We start from the raw sequence: 17,037 nt of genomic DNA on the forward strand, positions 1-17,037 counted from the left end.
TATATATTTAATATAGTTCAGACCAAGGATTTATTGGTAGAACTTAATGTACTTCATGTAATTATTGTACTTATTATAAAATTATCATAGAACTTAATGTACTTATTATAAAATTTATGTAAGAACAAAGTACAAAAACAGACCTGAATTAGAGTGAGAATGAGATGAAGAGACTTGCCCTACCTACTGTGGTACCCATTATGAGTTTACCAATAAACCCTGTTAATTATGGTTAACGCATTATTGGTATTAAAATAGATGCTAGATCCATGAATGAAGGCCAGATACAGACTTAGATTTTGTGAAGATTTAACAAAGAACAGAACTGGCAGATTTCTCCTGACATATGGAGGTAGGACTGGGTGGAGGAAGTAATAGGGATATAGTCATAATGGTAATACTTGACATTTTAGGGGTGGCATTAGGTCCATGAACATTTACTTTTATTTATACCTTATGTGTATCTTAAATATTACACTATAAATTGCCCCAAAAGGTTAAATGGAAGAAAGTTTTTTTAGATTGGGCTGGCAGGCTGTCAATTCTGGCTCTATTGCTTACTGGCCATGAGAATTAAGAGATTACTTCAATTTTATTTTTATTTGTAAAATGAGATTAATTATATGACAGTACTCTTTAACAATTATGCTACTGCATGTAAATCACTTGTCATAATACTACACATGAAATAAATTTAATAAATTATAGTATTTTAAATACATATAAATTACTGCAAAAATTATGAAAGTGACAAATGAAACAGGTGAAATTTGTAAAGCACTGGTTCAGAGTGAAAGAATAGTCTAGCCATTGTGAATAATAGGTTAATAGTTGCAGGGATATGACTATGTGCCTAAGAAGGAAGTATTTAATGTGGATGACCTAAGTTCATGATAGGATCCCTAAAATGATGACTTATCAACTGATAAAATACTGCTAGTCTATAATTAGCAATCTATTCTCCAATACATAAATAAACTTTCAAATCACATAAAGACTTCCTTAAGAGCCACTATTTGCCTCTTTTCTCTTTGATGTATTATACTTATAATACAAACCAGCTACATTAAGGATGCTCAATGCCCTATTAGCTATCCTATAGCAGGATGACTGGCTTATGGGAACCTCAAATTGTTACCAAAAAAATCTAATTCAATTTTCACAAAGGAAATAAAGCTACAGGGAAGCAGATTTCTAAAAATACTGTATTTTTAAAATCCCACGAACAATTTATAGCAACCCCCCCAAAGCAGAGAGTCACTAAGATCTATTATTTCCACATATAACACCATCTTCATAAGATATTTCTGGTTTGTTTTAAATTTTGAAAACTTTATGTACCTGTCCATTTTCAGTAGGTATTGTATAGTAAGTCACTGACTTTTCTATAAACATGTTAGCTAATCTATAAGAAACTGACAGAGTACAAAGTTAAAAACAAAGTGGATAGAGCTGTTTCAAACCGTACCAGTTCTGCCTCACTTCAAAATAGTCTTAAATGTTAGCAAGGAAGAACTTAACCAGCAGTTACTCACCTGTTCCAAGCATTCTGTAACTAACTACTATCAAGATCATTCTGTTGCTTCTATTCATAGTTCAAGCACTATCTTGTTATGAATATGGTATGATAATTTAGGTATGTCACAATAGTTGATTTAGTGTATGGTATAGCAATAAGCAGGGTAAAGTGATTACTCTATTTACCATAAAGATAGTCTTCTTAGAGGTTACATGTGACGTTCGTTCCATCTTTAATCTTCATAGGAAATTAATGTGGCAATGACTTAGCAACCTTAAACTATTAAAATTAAAAAGCTGATGAGAAGGAAGACACCAGAAGATGACTAAAATATATTTTTTCTCAGATATTCAATATGCAATATTTTCACTGTGTTCAGATTCATGTACTCTTTGTCATCTAATTTCCATGATATTATATTCTCCTTTCCAGTACTTTGTAGATCTTTGTAAACTTTGTTTTTCATAGTACAACAGGCATGCATGCAAAATTAATTCTGGATAGTTAAAGTAAAATAAAGTAATCCCTCCTGATCACTCTGGAGTGCATCTAATGTTAGTAGGTAAACTAATTAGCACATAAAATTTCATTTATTCATTCTGAGCTATTAAAAGTAGTGTACACCTGTAATCTCAGTTATTCAGGAGGTTGAAACAGAAGGATCACAAGTTCAAGGCCACTCTAAACAACTTAGGGAGACCCTATCTCAAAATGACTTTTTTAAAAAAGGGGCTTGGGTTTAGCTCAGTGGCAGAGTGCTTGACTAGCATGTATGAGGCCCAACATCAAAAGATTCTACAGTTCAGTTTATTCTATATGCAATAATAAAACACCTAAAGATTATTTTTAAAGGTTATTTTGTATTTCTTTACTGAGTTAAAGAATTACAGTGAAATAAGGGGTGTAAGAAATCATTTTCATACATTTTTAATATGATTTTCAAACATAATTAACATTTTTCAGAAAATATTAACCTATGCATTAGACCTCTATCAACATTTAAAATTAAAAAAATTGTAACCTATACTGGTTTAAAATCTGCCCTCAAAATAAAACAGTTCTGCTAGTATGTTTACTGATTATTATACCTACTGACATCAGATGCCAAATTTTAGTAAATTTATAGTTGTAAGGTTATAATTTGTCCATGGAAGATACCTTCTCCTATTTCTTTCATGTCTTTCAAATTATAAGTGTAGAAAATAAAAATAATTGCTTTGATAATATTCCTTCCAAAGGATAAGAGAAAACAAAACTATTTGCATAAGACTTGCTCTGTGAGTTTGTTTACTGACATCCACTTATGAATATAAGCTAATTTGTTAAAGCATGGAGAACATGTATTACAAACTTAAATGCTACTGAAAAATTGTTGGTTTTGGATAAGGCTTCTAAAATAATAACAATGTCTGACAGTAAGTTTAGGTGCCCACATTTGCTTTTAAGTCATGATTTTGTATTAAACACCTGAAATTTGTCTGCCTTGAATGAAAGAGATAAATGATGAAGATGAAAAACAATCAGAACTATGCCATGAAAAGCTCATTTTGAGGATGAATATCTTCTTTTGTAAAAATATCTTCTTTAGATATAAAAATAAACATTCAAAAATACAATATAATTATTTCTGGTTTCTATTATATATGCATTTTATTATCAATTATGCCATATCTACTAACATACACAGTGCATATTTTATACTTGAATGCAAAAATAGTCTTTGAGAAATATTTATTTGAGCCAAAATTGAATTTGAATTGTGAGGTATATGAAGAACAAATCTGTAAAAAAAAAAACTAAGAACGCCAAATCTTTATTGATGCTTATTATTCTGAAGCACCAAGTGTTGAATATATATTATGAGATCATTCTTAAGTTTATTCAATCATTTTTAATCCATCCCAACAACTTTAAAGAATAACTTGTAATTTTTTTTATTGTAAACAAATGGGATACATGTTGTTTCTCTGTACATGGAGTAAAGGCATACCATTCATGTAATCATAAATTTACATAAGGTAATGTTGTTTTATTTTTTAATTTTTATTGTAAACAAATGGGATACATGTTGTTTCTATTTGTATATGGAGTAACAGCATTTGCCTAATCATACATTTACATAGGGTAATGATGTTTGATTCATTCTATTATTTTTTCCTTCCCCCCCACCCCTCCCACCCCTCTTTTCCCTCTACACAGTCTTTCCTTCCTCCATTCTTGCCCCTCCCCACCCCCCATTATGTGTCATCATCCACTTATTAGCAAGATCATTCGTCCTTTGGTTTTTTGAGATTGGCTTATCTCACTTAGCATGATATTCTCCAATTTCATCCATTTGCCTGCAAATGCCATAATTTTATTATTCTTTATGGCTGAGTAATATTCCATTGTATATATATGCCACACTTTCTTTATCCATTCATCAATTGAAGGACATCTAGGTTGGTTCCACAATCTGGCTATTGTGAATTGAGTAGCTATGAACATTGGTGTGGCTGTCTCCGTAGTATGCTGATTTTAAGTCATTTGGCATTTGGGTATAGACCAAGGAGTGGGATAGCTGGGTCAAATGGTGGTTCCATTCCAAGTTTTCTAAGGAATCTCCACACTGCTTTCCAGAGTGGCTGTACTAATTTGCAGCCCCACCAGCAATGTATGAGTGTACCTTTTTCCCCACATCCTCACCAACAAATATTGTTGCTTGTGTTCCTGATAATTGCCATTCTAATTGGGGTGAGATGGAATCTTAGGGTAGTTTGATTTGCATTTCTCTTATTACTAAAGATGTTGAACATTTTTTCATGTTTGTTGGTTGTTTGTAGCTCTTCTTCTGTGAAGCGTCTGTTCATATCCTTAGCCCATATGTTGACTGGGTTATTTGTATTCTTTGTGTAGAGTTTTTTGAGTTCTTTATATATTCTGGAAATTAGTGCTCTATCTGAAGTATGAGTGGCAAAGATATTCTCCCACTCTGTAGGCTCTCTCTTCACATGGCTGATAGTTTCCTTTGCTGAGAGAAAGCTATTTAGTTTGAATCTATCCCAGTGATTGAATCTTGCTTTTATTTCCTGTGCTATGGGAGTCCTGTTAAGGTAGTCTGATCCTAAGCCAACAAGTTGAAGATTTGGACCTACTTTTTCTTCTATAAGATGCAGGGTCTCTAGTCTGATTTCAAGGTCCTTGATCCATTGTGAGTTGAGTTTTGTGCAGGGTGAGAGATAGGGGTTTAGTTTCATTCTGTTGCACATGGATTTCCAGTTTTCCCAGCACCATTTGTTAAACAGGCTATCTTTTCTCCATTGCGTATTTTTGGCCCCTTTGTCTAGTATGAGAAAATTGTATTTATTTGGGTTTGTGTCTGTGTCCTCTATTCTGTACCACTGATCTACCTGTCTATTTTGGTGCCAATACCATGCCGTTTTTGTTACTATTGCTTTGTAGTATAGTTGAAGTTCTGGTATTGAGATACCACCTGTTTCATTCTTCCTGCTAAGGACTGCTTTAGCTATCCTGGGTTTCTTATTCTTTCAGATGAATTTCATGATTGCTTGCTCTATTTCTATAAGGTACATCATTGGGATTTTAATTGGAATTGCATTGAATCTGTATAGCACTTTTGGTAGTATGGCCATTTTGACAATATTAATTCTGCCTATCCAAGAACATGGGAGATCTTTCCATCTTCTAAGGTCCTCCTCAATTTATTTCTTCAATGTTTTGTAGTTTTCACTGTGGATCTTTTACCTCTTTGGTTAGAATGATTCCCAAGTATTTTATTTTTTTGAGGCTATTGCAAATGGAGTTGTTTTCCTCATTTCCCTTTCAGCTGTTTCGTCGCTTGCATATAAAAATGCTTTAGATTTATGCGTGTTGATTTTATAACCTGCTCTTTTGCTGAATTCATTGATGAGGTCTAGAAGTTTTCTGGAGGAGTTTTTTGGATCCTCTAAATATAGAATCATGTCATCAGCAAATAGTGACAGCTTAAGTTCCTCTTTTCCTATTCATTTCCCTTTAATTTCTTTAGTCTGCCTAATTGCTCTGGCTAGAGTTTCGAGGACAATGTTGAATAGAAGTGGTGAAAGAGGACATCCCTGTCTTGTTCTCGTTCTTAAAGGGAATGGTTTCAGTTTTTCTCCATTAAGAATGATGTTGGCCATGGGCTTAGCATAAATAGCCTTTACAATGTTCAGGTATGTTCCTACTATCCCTATTTTTTCTAGTGTTTTGAGTATGAAGGGGTGTTGTATTTTGTCGAATGCTTTTTCTGCATCAATTGATAGAACCATATGATTCTTATCCTTAAGTCTATTGACATGATGGATTATGTTTATTGATTTACGGATGTTAAACCATCCTTGCATTCCAGGGATGAACCCCACTTGATCATGGTGCACGATTTTCTTAATATGTTTTTGGATACGGTTTGCCAATATTTTGTTAAGGATCTTTGCATCTATATTCATCAAGGATACTGGTCTAAAATTTTCTTTCCTTGATGTGTCTTTCCTGGTTTGGGTATGAGGGTGATATTAGCTTCATAGAATAAGTTTGGTAGGGTACCCTCCTTTTCTATTTCCTGGAATACTTTGAGAAGTATTGGAATGAGTTCTTTGAAGGTCTTGTAGAACTCGGCTGAGAATCCGTTGGTAATGTTGTTTGATTCATTCTGTTTAACTTTTAATTTAATGGTTATTTACTCTATGCAAACATTATAGTTTTTTGTATTTTCATACTACATCTTTCTCTGTAAACTTAAACTGAAAACCTAGGATGTGCTTTGTACCATTCTAAATGAACTATTCAATCAAGAGGGAAAAACACTGAACTACTTCAAATCAAGCAGTTCACCATGGATGGGTGCTTCTGGAGAAAAGAGATGCCCTTATTCAATTCAAACAAAATGTTCCTGAGTGGACAAGATGTTTGCTGTAATAACCAAAATACCAAACACAAAACCTTAAAAACAACAATGTGTAGGCTGAATTATTAGGAGGAAAATGTAGTAAGCACTATTTACATAATACTGGTATTTTGAGCGACTACATACCTTGGTATTATAGGATAAGGATGAGGCCATGTCATATGGTTTCTTTTTACCATAAGTTATGAGAACCGGGTACTAGATTAACTTTTAGAGCATTAAACATCAGCTTTAAGGAATGCTATAACATATTCCAAATACTTGTCTTCCTAATTACAGTTCATCTAAAGCAATGGATAATAAAATACTTATGTCATGTGTGACATATATAAGACAAGAAACCAGTCCCTAAAAATATTTTTTTCATACATTAAAGACAGTATTTTACCAATGGTTTTGGGAAACTGGATATTCATATGTGGAAGAATAGGATGGGGGCAAGGAAAGATGGAGGAAGGATGAATTGTATAAAGGAAAATGAGGGGTGGGAAGGGGGTGGGGGGAAGGAAAAATAATAGAATGAGACAAACATCATTACCCTATGTACGTGTATGATTATGCAAGTGGTGTGACTCTACTTCATGTACAACCAGAGAAACGAAAGTTGTACCCCATGTGTGTACAATCAATCCAAATTAAAAAAAAAAAAAAAATCCCTATTTCTCACGCTGCACGAAAGTCAATTCAAAGGGTATCAAAGATCTAGGAATTAGATCATAAACTTTGCAACTGCTAGAAAAAAACACAGGCTCAACACTCCAACATATAGGTATAGGTGATGATTTCCTCAATAGGACTCCTAAAGCTCAGAAAATAATACCAAGATTTCATAAATGGGATAACATCAAATTAAAAACTTTTGCACAACAAAGGAAACAATGAAGCACATCCAGAGAGCGCGTACCGAAAGGGAATCTGCTAACCACTCTTCCAACACAGGATTAATACCTACAATATGTAAAGAACTCAAAAAACTTAATACAACAACAACAAAAACTAATAAACCAACTGATGAATGGGCAAATGAACATTTCTCAAAATCAGAAATACAAAAGGTCAACAAATATATGAAAAAATGTTCAACATCATTAATAATCAGGAAAATGCAAATCAAAACTACATTGAGATTTCTTCTCATGAGAGTTACAATGGCAATGATCAAGAATACAATAGTAAACATTGGTGAGGATACAGGAAAAAGTAGCATTTACATGCTGTTGGTGGGACTTTTAATTATACAAACACTATAGAAATCAGTATGTAGGTTGCTCAAAAGACAAGGTATGAAACCATCATATGACCCAGCTATAGTACTCAAAAGAACAAAAAGTCAACACATGAATACCCATATTTATAGCAGCACATTTTATAATAGCCAAGTTATGGAACCAGCCCAGGTGCCCATCAATAGATGAATGGATGAAAAAAAATGTGGTACATACACAATGGAATTTTACTCAGCCATAAAGAAGAATGAAATTATGTCATTTGCAGGAAAATGAATAGAACGGGAGAACATCATGCTAAATGAAATAAGCCAAATTCAGAAAGTCAGGGTCATATTTTCTCGCATAATGTGGAAACTAAATAAAAACTGTGGGTGGGGGAAGGATCTCATGAAAACAGATGGGAGATAAGTAGAGTAAGAAGGGGTTAGGGGAAGGAGGAAGGGAAGAAGAAGGGAAGTCCTGGGGAATTAAATGGAGCAAATCATGTTTTATGCATGTCATAATGTGCCCTACTATTATGTATAATTATGATGTACCAATAAAAAGCTTAAAATTAGCCAGACAGAGTGGCACACAACTGTAATCCTAAACATCTCAGGAGGCTGAGGCTGGAGGATCACGATTTAAAAGCCAGCCTCAGCAAAAGAGTGGTAATAAGCAACTCAGTGAGACCCTGTCCCTAAATAAAATACAAAATAAGACTGGGGATGTGGCTCAGAGGTTGAGTGCTCCTGAGTTCAATCCCCAGTACGCAAATAACAAAGAAATACAAAACAAAAAAGAAAGCTTAAAAAGAGTTTTAAATCCTAAAGTAAACTATAGCCTGGTTTAGTATGTGTCCCAAATATTATACCTTAATGTAGTTTTATAAAATAAAGTTCTTACACAGGATGAGAACTCAAAAGTTTACTGTTTCTTATTATGACAAATAAATACATTCAACTTTGTTCATTTTAACCATGAACTTGCATATACAAAATTATAAAACCTATGCAGATGTTAGCTACTAAAAAATAAAGAAATAATACATTAAAAACATTCATTCTTTAAGGTGTTAGGAAAGCAGGAGCACTGAGACATAGAATTTTGGTGTTTTTATACTGACATCACTTTGTTCTGTCTCTTTTCCCCATTCCAAAACCATTAACTCTCAGTATTTTGCTACAATGTTGATGCTGGAAGGAAAACAGCTGTGTGAACTGTCTGTGTGTGTGTGTGTGTGTGTGTGTGTGTGTGTGTGTGTGTGTGTGTGTGTGTGTGTGTGACCTGCATTTGCGCTTTTGCTCCTATGGGCATATGTAGCATATGTAGGGAGAAGAATGCACATGAAAGGATAACTAGTCTCTGAGTGTCTGAGACTCATCCCTTCCTGTATCTCAATTTCCCTCTATTCATCCTCATTATTCTTAAGAAGTAAAAAGATCAAATGTGAACATACATGGAGAATCAATGACAAAGTATGGGGTTACAAGAAAACTATCTCCTTTCAAAAGAAACTTGTTTAGCTAACACTTTTAGGGTCAAAATATATATAACCCACTTATATAGAACAAACTGTCACTTCTTGTGGATTTTAAGATACAGAAAAGGAAAAGAAAGAAGGAAACAGGAACATGCTTAAAGAAAATGGGCTTATCAAAAAAAAAATTCATTTGTACCCCTTTTTAGGTCTACCTTTCTCTCCAAAACTTTCACCAAATAAGAAAAATCTTGCAAATCAAAGAAGTGAAAGGTCCTCTACCTTGTGCTTCTTGTCATGACACAGAGGTTGATTTTTTAAGTTGTCATTTTCCCCATAAAGCAATAGCACTATCATGTAGTTTCCTCCTTTTCTCTTTTTTGTAAAATCATAGTCCCTCATTGTTAATCTGCCTAGTTTCTATTTTTTGTTTGGTCCTAAAAACTCAGTTGAAACTTCTTAGGTAGATTTTTATAAGGCTATGAAACTGCTAATGGAAGATGGCTACTTTCAATTTGTTTCAAGGGACGACATACATGTAGGGAAATCCAGGAAGAAGGAGTCTTAGGAATGTATTTTAATTGTGCATCAAAATGTGCAATAATACCAGATTTTCAAAGTATTAAAATGGTATTTGTTCCTATTTTTAACATCTATATTTGGGACTCTCATCAATCCTAAAACTCCTTCTATGAAACTTATATTTCTAAAAACTATTTAAGAACAAATAAATATAAAATATGCTTTGTCCTCAATCAGTCCACTTTACTTTAGACATTATCTGAAGGTCTGCGGTCTGTTCCCTTTCAGTAGGGTATCTGCCTTGTAAGAACACAAGAGCACCATGGGTGATTTAAAGAGTTGTCTTACAATTCACATAACGGAAATTAGGAATGTGTACTTTGTTATCAGATCCAGTCTACCCCTGAAAGGAGACCAAACATTATGGTACCGAAGTAGAGGTGGGCACACTGCAACCAACAGGGAAAATATATCTTGCTCTCTGTATTTGCAGATAGTTAGATAGGAAGGAAGACAGCCATGCCCATTTATTTGTATGATCATACTACAATGACACAGTTGATAGGTATGACTGCTACTGTCTTGCAAACCTTGATGTATTTACCATCTGGCCCTTTACAGAAAGAGTTTCCTGACATTGGATGTAAGGATACTCTGTGGATTCCACCATATTAAAAGAAACTCCTGCAAATGTGACTGAGGAACCTCTAAAGTCATGACTATAGTAACTATATCTGATAATAGACAGTATCTAACTTTTTGTTAGACATACTACACAAAACTTAGTAAATGTTCTACCCACCCAGTTACTTTAATGAGATGTTCTGGCTATTTGAGCTAAACTGTACTCAAGAAAGAATATTCTGGAAGCTAGTCACATTTTATACCATGTTTAAAGATCCAGTTGATGAATAGCATTGCCAACTCACCTGATTCTACCTCTGGGGCGCTCAGATTGCTCTGACATAAAGCTTGTGCTGCTGAGGCGTGAGGCACTGCTGGTTCGGGAAATGGCGGACACATCACTGACATCACTATCTGATGATTTGGCAGAGACGTTATCACAGCTTCTGTACTGATCTTTATGTATGTTATACTAAAGATCAAAAACAAGAAAGGGTGAGCTCCATCATGAGACCATGGAAAAAAGAGACACAGACGGTGAGGTAAAGGACTACTTAACCCACATGGAATAAAAGTGTGCCTTTGTACAAGCAGGTGTGAAATCTAAAATAATCCAAACATTAACATGATTTCCAACCTAAAAATCTATTATCATTTCAATGATAAATGGCTTACGAAAACTGAACACAAAATTTAAATGCTTGGATGGTCAATTCAATGAATTATTTGTACATGCTTAAAATCTAAAATTGTATTATTCACTTTTTTCTTGAACATTAGTTTCTAGTTTTTGATTTCATTACTATCTCTTGGGTTCATTTTCCACTCTACTCATGGGACAGAGTGCTTCCATCTGCCTATACTTGTTCATTTTTTCTAAAACTACTCAATTTACCTGTGCACTTTCCTTTTAAGACATTATACTCTCCCTTTCAAATTTCTTCAAACAAATGTATCTCTTCACACACACACACGCACACTGATATTAAGGCTGAGGGGACGTGACAAAACTGAGTAAAGCAACAGAGGCAATGACTGAACTTTACCTTTCTATTATGGTATTTTTGGATTTAAATTATTAACTATTAAAAGTAAAATGTGATTCTTATTAGTATTTAAACATACACATATCTGATATTTAAATTTGTCTTTATGTATTTTCTAAGATTTTAGGAATCATCAGGCAAGAGATTAAAACATGCAAAACTATTCTTCTTTCTACTTTATTCTTATTGCAATGAACCACACAATAAATAGCTTATTATTATATATGCATTATAGTTATAAGGTAATACAATTACAAATAATTTAAAATATGTAATATATTTGTTTTATTAGGTACTAGAAGGTAAGATACTATAACTTTTTTTTAAATTCTTTTTTTAGTTGTCGATGGAACTTTATTTATTTTTATGTGGTGCTGAGGATCAAACTCAGAGCCTCACATGTGCCAGGCAAGTGCTCTGCCACTGAGCCTCAGTTCCAGCCCACTATAAATTCTTATATAAATTAAAAGAAAACATAACTGAACACTTGGGTATTAAGTTTCCTGCTAAGAAATTTGATTTTAGATTTATAAGCAATAATACTGTGAAAATATCAATGTACATTAAATCCTCAGAAAAAGTCATCTATCATCTGATATTCCACATCAGGAGTTTGAAGAAATCTCAACTGTCTTGCTAAAATATACTACCTAAGCTCATGTTAAAACCTGGATCTCTCTCTCTCTCTATATATATATATACATATATACATGAAGTACAAAATAATAACATTCTTAAAATAATATTGGAGAAAGGATTCATATTTTCTTCATAATTCCTCATACAAGAATATTTTAGTCCTAAAACACTTATGTTTTAATTCTTCACATCTCATATGTGTATACTGGTCAAAGAATTTTACATCAGGCATGAATATAATTCCTAAATTATAAAATATGCATAAAATTATTTTTAAAGGATTTTTCATGATTGTATTTCTCTTTAGAAGCCATATGGTAGATTATAATCCAAAGGAAATTCACTTATTCTACAATGTTCATAACTGTTTTTAATTTTGTTTCATCTAAAATTAATATGGCCTAATGTACTAAAAGTAATGTGATAATTCAGTCTACCAAACAAGTCTTTCATATGTGATCATACAATCCTGACTGACTTGAATCATTTTCGATAAGAACTGTTTTTAATTTATATAGCAGATGTGGTAACAACTTAATGTCATCATAGACTGGAAACTAAGTTTTAATACTTGTTGGGGTACAAACAAAGCTCCAAATTACTGTTTTCTAAAGTTATTGTGATAAAAGAGATGAACTATGTAATAATTATGTTTCCAAATGTATTAGAATGATAGTTTCTCCATGAAAGAAATGGAAATAGGACCTGCCACCCTAAGAATTTATCCAGTCAGAAGTGATTTTCTAGCATTGTATTGACACCCAGAACAGATGCTCCCCTTATTTGGAAATGCCAACATAAAGTAATAAGACTACAAAACAAGTTTATGTGAGTACAAATAGAAGTATTTCTCCAACTAAAAAAAACTTCCCTTTCTATAAGCCATCTCTTACTCAATCTCCTTGTATACATGTCTTTGTATCAAGTGTGGTTTAGTATTTTTCCTATTTAACAATTTAATGTTTTAGTGGAAATATACTAATTATATTTTGAAGAACAGAATCTTCCAAGGAGGAATTTATACTGATCATAGAGAAGAAAAATAACTCATTAATGAGAGGGAAGGTTCTAAATATAGGACTGCTGTTTTTAGAAGTAAGCAATAATAAACACTCAGCAGCTACCCTACAAAACACATCTCATCAGTCTTGGCTGCTGTTCCTGGGTTACAGAAATATAAACAGTCTCTAAAATGTGAATGCCTAAATGTGAATTTACCCTCCAATTATGAATTCAATCCATCATTAAAGCATGCAACTCTGACTAACATCAATAAAAAAAATAGTATGGAGACACATTTCAAGGATGCCAAAGCAGTTTTATGTCTTTTCAAAAGCAAAGTCAGTGCTAATTCCTTACTCAGGATGGATTTTAGCATTACTTAATATTTTTAAAGAGGTACCACATTTCAAAAATACCTCAGGAATTATTCATGAGATAATTTTGTGCCCTGAAAAAATACCTAGTTCTGGTGCTTAATTAAAAGAATTTTGAAAACAGTTAACTAATTTTAACTTGGCAATATTTTCAAATAACGTGTATTGCTTCATTCAAAATGTCAAGTAGATAAGAACAGTATTAAAGGAATAAAGTTCAAAATTTAATTTATAATGTATTTATGATAATACTGGCACTCAGCTTTAGCAATAATGAGATCTTTTCAGAATACATTCAAAATGCTTGGTGCAAAAGTATAAAAAACAAAAAAGATAATTTCTCAAGTATATGAGAGAGGTTTGAACTAACTGAAATGGCTACTAAAAAACCATCCTTTAAGTCCCATTAACATGTACAATTTTTATTTTCATGTATCAATTAAAAATTTAATAAAAATAATATTGGAAGCATTAATTCAATATGAATATATATCTTTTACTTGACATATAAAGTAAAAAATGAGCTAATCATTTGCTATTTTATTTTATATATTTCTCCATCATCTATTTTACAAGTTCTTAAAGCTACCATACCTTTGATCTCACACTTATTGGCATGACAAGCTATAATAATTTTATTAAGTGCTAGAGTCAATTAATATATTCAGAAAGAGTAATAGTAATATACTTGAAAGCAATGTTTAAAAATATTCAAATGCAATGAAAGACAGAGGGTACTTATGCAAAGGAGGGAGGGATAGAATATGCAAATGCAAATTAGGAGTCAATGGGCAACTTTGAACCAAGAAGGAGTAACATATGCATTTCAGTGATACAAGAACAACAAATTAAGTCCCAAATCACTTCAGAGAGAGGCTTTATCAATTTCAATAAGTCACCTATCTTGGGAGCCTCAGTGTTCATAATTTTGGTAAATATGTAAGTTGAAGTAAAAGAATATTTTGAGGTTCTTTCAAGATCTCAATTGCCATGAGCCACAAAATGAGTAAATCCCAAACAAGATAAACCTACTTTTGATTTACCATGACTACAAGTATCAGTGATGATTTGGATTTTTAGAGCTCTACATTGCATAAATGTTTTGATCAACTCATTAAAGACTGGAATCCTAATTCAGAATGATCTAAAGGGCTGTCAGTATTTTACTGATTCTTTACTTATCTCCTTGCTGCTTGCTATAGGGGCCCAACCCACCCTTGCTGTTCTATTTGACCTTAACCTCTGACATAAAGCTAAGAAATCAAGAAAGTATATTTGGCTTTAATGAAGTCTTTCCAGTTTAAGAAAAACCTTTTGAATAAGTGTTTCTAACTGTAAAGAAACAGAAACAAACAAACCAAACCCTAAATTACCCTGACTTCAAGTTATTATCCCATTTGTTATAAAACAAAAGGTAATGATGCTATTCAGGGAGACAGACAAGTAAGCTGATTAAGAGGCAATATCATAAAATAAGCTGCAGAGAAGAACATACAGAGCTGGAATCTGCAACTCCATGGAAAATCAAGGTATTCTGCTTACCAATTCTGTGTTTTACCTTACTGATTCTACTTTTTAAAAAGTTGTTACAAACTCTGGGAATTGGCATCCCTGAATCACAGTGACCCTCTGCATTGTCTGTTGAAAACCTTTTTCCATCTAAAGTACGATATAAAATGACAGACTTTATAGCATGAAAAAAACTGTGTTAGTATGGGTAACAAATCCCATTTTGTCACTCCACTTACTTTTTATACATCAATCACTGAATATCTGGCTCTATTATTTAAAAAGTAAGTTTTTCTAGGCTGGCTAGCTTTCAAGTTTTGAAAATAAATTAATGGTTTTTCAAGACCATTATTTAAGCTTTAAAAATAAGTAGGCTTCCCTAGTCATTATTTCAGGCTATCCATATTAATTAAATGTAGTTTCTTTTTATTTATTTTGCTTTATAATCAGTAATTCTTTCCAAAAAGGTTTCTTTATATCAAATTATAACAAAGGTTGACTTGTAATGGATGCTGCTACTTTATGGTAATTTTTTTTAAAAAATTTAAGTAAAACAGATAATATACATACACTTACCTCTTAAAGTATAAAATTCTATGATATTTTAATTAAACTTATTAGATATTAAATATCATTTTGTAGACCTCTTAGTGTTTCCTTAGAAAATAATATTGGAATGTAGAAAATGTTATTGGCATTTGAAAGTGTGACTTCAGTTTCTAAGGGTTTAAAATCAGTTATTTTTCTTACTAAAGACTAATCGATAAATCTCACATAATTTTAGTCATTCACTAATAAATCTCCATAATCAATATCAGTTCAAAAAAGTGGTTAAGACTATAAGTATGTATCTTGATATTTTAAATGCAATATTTAAATGATATTCAAGCAACAAAACGGCTTCACATATTTTTGTGAACTACACAAATGTCAAACATAAGTGACTTATCAAGTATTTATATATTTTCATTTTAGAAAACTAAAATGAAATTTTAGAAATCCAAGTTAATAAATCATATTTCAAAAAAGTTACATGCTGTGAAAATATAAAGAGGAAGGAAGAGTTTTTTCAGTCTTTAGTAGAAGTTATGCTGCAAGACTGTGATAACTTCTGTAACTCAGTGCTGGCTCATCCTGGTTGATGCACAAACTACACATTTCTAAAAGGGAGACTACTTGTTGGATACTACTGATTTTTACCTTGGAATATTGCTCGCGATCAAGTTCTTGACTAGAACCAGACCCTGTTGTCTGCTTAAATCGATGGACTTTCATTTTCATCTGTCTTGTTCGCTCCTCCACTACTAAGCTTGCTGCAAAAACACACAATGGAAGCCCATTAAAACACATGAAGCACCTTTAAGGAACTGAGTGGTTTAAGATTTCAATGCTTTTGAAATGATTTCAATTAAATGAAATTTAGAAATAACGTGATAAATAAATTAAAATGCAAAGTATACAATACTAGCAACTGTTAATCTAAAGATGAACATGATTCAAATTACACAGAATGGGGAACACAATGTTAGTAACAAAAGTAGCCTATGTCGTTACCTAAGATGAATTATTTTTAATTCCCTTCATAACTGATTATAAGAAACTAAATTGTGGAAATGTTTTCAATTTAATCAGCTGTTGCATGTACATATATAGGGAAAACAAATATGCGTACTTAACACATCACACATATATGCACATGCTTACATGCATGCACACACTCACTTTACATCCTCAGCTAACAGTAGTCACCTAAACACACTGCTTAACTGATAAACACCTACTCTTTTGAGGCATTCTTAGTAATTCATGAATTTTGACAGCTTCTCATGAATATCTGCAATTCCTACAAATGGACTGACTTTTTATAAAAGATTCTCTTTGTTTCTGAAGACTATATCTGAACCACGTACATAAAATTCATGTTATAAAAGTGAGACATACTATTTTAGCTCCTTGATTTATAACATGCAAAGAAATGTTTTCCATTTAAGCCTTTATTAATCTCCTAAGCAGTGAATGTGACTGTTTAGAGAGTGAGAATTACAATTTTCAATAAAGTATGAGTTATTTTAAGTCAAAATCCATCACAAACAACTTAGCTTCAAAACTTTGCCTTTAATGTTTGTGTTTTTCATAAATGAAGGGGAAAAAAACCCTAAGGGTATTGCTGTGTGTAAGGTAAACTATTTA

At 32.6% G+C, this 17,037-nt stretch overlaps 1 protein-coding gene across 49 annotated transcripts in view; it reads right to left on the reverse strand.

The window, feature by feature from the left end:
- Positions 1-17,037, reverse strand: part of RIMS1 (regulating synaptic membrane exocytosis 1) — a 469,154-nt gene that overhangs the window by 86,216 nt on the left and 365,901 nt on the right. For 42 of the 49 annotated variants that reach the window (XM_079146461.1, XM_079146485.1, XM_079146449.1 and 39 more), the window contains 2 exons: positions 16,048-16,160; positions 10,583-10,749 (listed from right to left, as the gene is read on the reverse strand). The exons of the other annotated variants lie outside the window; for them this stretch is intronic. In XM_079146461.1, coding sequence (XP_079002587.1) covers positions 10,583-10,749; positions 16,048-16,160 — 280 coding nt within the window. The remainder of the gene's footprint in view (positions 1-10,582; positions 10,750-16,047; positions 16,161-17,037) is intronic. 49 annotated transcript variants of the gene reach the window in all.

This window comes from Sciurus vulgaris (genome assembly GCF_902686455.1).
Source record: "Sciurus vulgaris genome assembly, chromosome: 7".
Classification (NCBI taxonomy): domain Eukaryota; kingdom Metazoa; phylum Chordata; class Mammalia; order Rodentia; family Sciuridae; genus Sciurus; species Sciurus vulgaris.